Here is a 3,586-nt window from a genome sequence, read left to right as displayed (position 1 = left end):
TGTCTATCTATATTGAAAATTTCATCAGACAGCATTATGATTTTTGCTTCTGACAAATATTATATTGTTACACTAAGTTAAAGACAGAAAAATGATCCATTTTATTTAGGCGGATATTTACCATTTTTGTTGCTATTCAATCGCTATTGATTTTCCAGGTTTCTTTTAGTCAGTATTTCCTTTCTACTTGAAGAATTTCTTTAAAGCAAGTCTATTAGTGATGAATTCTCTTAGATTTTTTTTTTGAGAACATCTTTATTTTCCCTTTATTCCTGAAGGATATTTTCACAGGATATAGTATTCTGGGTTGACAGGCAGGTCTTTTCTTTTAGCACTTTAAAAATATTGTTCCACTCTTTCGGTCTCCATGGTTTCTGATGGAAAAAATCTGTACTCATTTGGATCTTTGTTCTCTACATGTAATATGTTGTTTTTTCTGTGGATGCTTTGCAGATTTTATCTTAATCTTTCATTTCCAGCAGTTTGTTTATGATGTGTATAGGCATGGTTTTCTTTCAGTTTATTCTCTTTGGGGTTCACTGAGCTTCTTAGATTTATAAAGTTTGTTTTCCACAAAACTTGGAGAGTTTCAGTCATTATTTATTCAATTTTTTTCTCCTCTCTTTTTGAAAATTTCATGATATGAATGTTAGACCTTTTGATATTGTTCCATAGGCCTCGAAGGCTCTAGTTGTTTTTTTAAGCTCAGTTTTTCAGATTGCATTATTTCTAGTGATGTATCATCAAATTTACTAATTCTTTCCTCTTTCATCACCATTCTATTGAGGCCTTTCAATTTTTAAATTTCTGTTATTGTAGCTTTCAGTTTTAGGATGCCATTTGGTTCATTTTTATAGGTTCTATTTCTTAGATGAACACTTATATCCTTGCATTTCTTTCAAAATTGTTCACCCTTACTTCTTATAGCATGATCATAATAGCTGCTCTAAAATCTCATCTGGTAATTACAACATTTGGTTATCTCAAGGTTGGCATCTGTTGATTGCCTTTTCCCTTGACAATTATTCAAATTTGTCTGAATCTTTGTATGTTGAGGAATTTTGGAGTGTATTTGGGCATTTTGAATACTATATATCATGAGACTCCGATTCCTATAAAAATCTTCCAAAGAATGTTATTTTTAAAATTTTGTTTCAGCAGGCATTCAATGCAATTCCATCCAGACTGCAAGTCCTAAACCAGCTTCTGTGGGCTACAGATCCGACGTCACTTCAGTTTTCAGAGCCATTGCAGTGCCCTTCCAGTTTGTATTTTTTTTGTACGTCTTTGCTGTGTTCATTACAGCTGGTTTCACACACATGAGCAGTTTGGGACTGAGGTAGTACTTCATATAGAGATTTAAAAATCCCTATTGATAGCTTCATCATCTCAATAGTTCTCTCTGATTCCTAGGGTGTTTTTATTTGTTTTTCTTCTTCTTCCAGTAGTTTGGCTAGAAAGCCAGAGCTTTAATGTCTCTACATTTTCATGCACTCCTCGTGACCGGGCCTAACTTAGGGCAAAGCAGTGAAAGAAGAGAGCCTGTGGGGCTGCCACTGCTGCTCCCATTACCACCACTTTTGTTCAGTGTAGTGCAGGGAAAATATAAAAAAGAGTCTTCCACTCCACAGGAGCAGCCTCTGTTATACCAGTGGAGGAAGGGGCTGCCTTTTCTTTGCTGGCACTCAAAACAGCTTGGGACAATCTCCATCTTGCTAGGAGCAGGGGACTCTTATTTTGTTGCTCATGTTGTTGAGTCAAGAGAGGTTTGTCCCCCACTCCTGCTTCTCTAGCCAAAGAAAGCGATTGGATCTGACTTTATCTGTGCCTGTTAGTTGTTTTGGTTTGGGGCTGCCACAGAGCTTAAGCCAGGATGTAAAAGACAGGGGGCAAAAAACACAGGCAATTCATTGCTGGGTTGTCCTTTGAGTATTGAATTCTATATCTATCCACCTGCTCTTATTCTTTTTTTTTTCCAGCACAATTCTATTTAATAGAGGTGGGCAGCAGGATGTTCCACTATGATTAACTTAGTCCAGGGACCTGTCAACATTAGGTAGAGAAGAAGCCACCATCATTCTTTTGGGAGTAGCCTCCATTGGTGGCTGCAGTGTGAGGGGACACTGTGGATCCCTGAATGCTGTGGATAGACTCCTTCTTAGGGTTGATCCAGTGTCTGATGTTAGCTAGGGAAGTGATGGAAGGTGGCAGAGGAGGGGGTAAAAGTTCTCCAGGGAATTGGGTCTTGATGATTCCATGGGTATCCTGGGTGGTCTCCTGGTGTAAGAGTATCTCACTTTTGTTCTTGAATGTCCCTGTGTGGTGGTTGTACAAGGCTGCTAAGCAGAAATCCAGGTCATCCTTTGGTATCTCAGGATCAAAAAAATAAACATCCCGCCTCAGGGAGGTGATCGTGGGAGTTGAGCTGAGCCAACTCCAGGGTTCCTGTTGCTGAGCAAGGTAAGCTGGGTTCTTATATGGCAGTTTCTTGGAAGCCCGGAGTTTTCCCAGGAAGGTATCATCGTTATCCAATGTAGGGTGCTGGAAGGGGTCTCAGGTGAAAGGCATGGTAAAATGCGGAGTGAGCCGCTGGTGTGAGGGATGGGAAGCCCGCGCAGCCACAAAGCTGCTCTTATCCTTTTATAGCATTTTGTGCAGTGTTCTTAGTTATAATCTGTTGGGGAGATAGTATAGAATGTATTTACTCCATTTTTACTAGACCCAAACTGACCTGCTTTGCTTTTACAAGCACATGATATTTATAGTATGAAAAGAAAAATGTTTCATTGGGGGAGTGTTTTTTTTTTCCAAATTTTTATTTAAATTCTAATTAGTTAACATATAGTTCAATATTGGTTTCAGGAGTAGAATTCACTGATTCATCAGTTACATGTGACACCCCGTGCTCATCACAACAAATGCCCTCCTTAATGCCCATCACCCATTTAACCCATCCCCCACCCACCTCCCTCCATCAACCCCTCAGTTTGTTCTCTATCATTAAGAGTCTCTTATGGTTTGCTTCCCTCTTTTTTCCCCCTTTCCCATATGTTCATCTGTTTTCTTTCCTAAATTCCACACATGAGTGAAATCATATGGTATTGTCTTTCTCTGACTTACTTTGCTTAGCATAATACACTCTACCTCCATCCATGTCATTGCAAATGGCAAGATTTCATTCTTTTTGATGGCTGAGTAATGTTCCTGTGTGTGCGTGCGTGTGTGTGTGTGTGTGTGTGTGTGTGTGTACCACATCTTCTTTATCCATTCATCAATTGATAGACGACACTTGGGCTCTTTCCATAGTCTGGCTATTGTTGATAATGTTGCTATAAACATCAGGGTGCATGTGCCCTTAGAATCTGCATTTTTGTATCCTTTGGGTAAATACCTAGTAGTGCAATTGCTGGGTCGTAAGGTAGTTCTATTTTTCACTTTCTGAGTAACCTCCATACTGTTTTCCAGAGTGGCTGCACCAGCTTGCATTCCCACCAACAGTGTGTGTGGGGGCTGTTTTTTAAACATGAAGATTCTCAGGCCTTACCCCTAGACATAATAAATCTGGGAGTGGACTGAGAATCTAGAC

The 3,586-nt window shown here is 39.5% G+C and overlaps 1 protein-coding gene across 1 annotated transcript; it reads right to left on the bottom strand.

Moving 5' to 3' along the window:
• Positions 1–1,985: 1,985 nt before the first annotated feature.
• On the bottom strand, positions 1,986–2,568 carry LOC141374308 (cilia- and flagella-associated protein 276-like). The gene is given in 1 exon segment (XM_073902191.1): positions 1,986–2,568. A coding segment is annotated over 1 exon segment (516 nt). The 3' UTR covers positions 1,986–2,052.
• Between the last annotated feature and the right edge of the window lie 1,018 nt (positions 2,569–3,586).

This window comes from Callorhinus ursinus, unplaced genomic scaffold, assembly GCF_003265705.2.
Source record: "Callorhinus ursinus isolate GAN/ISIS: 27379988/994484 unplaced genomic scaffold, GSC_fseal_2.0 scaffold16, whole genome shotgun sequence".
NCBI classification, from domain to species: Eukaryota; Metazoa; Chordata; class Mammalia; order Carnivora; family Otariidae; genus Callorhinus; species Callorhinus ursinus.
Note: the sequence above shows the minus strand (reverse complement) of the source record. Positions and strands in the feature narration are given on the sequence as shown.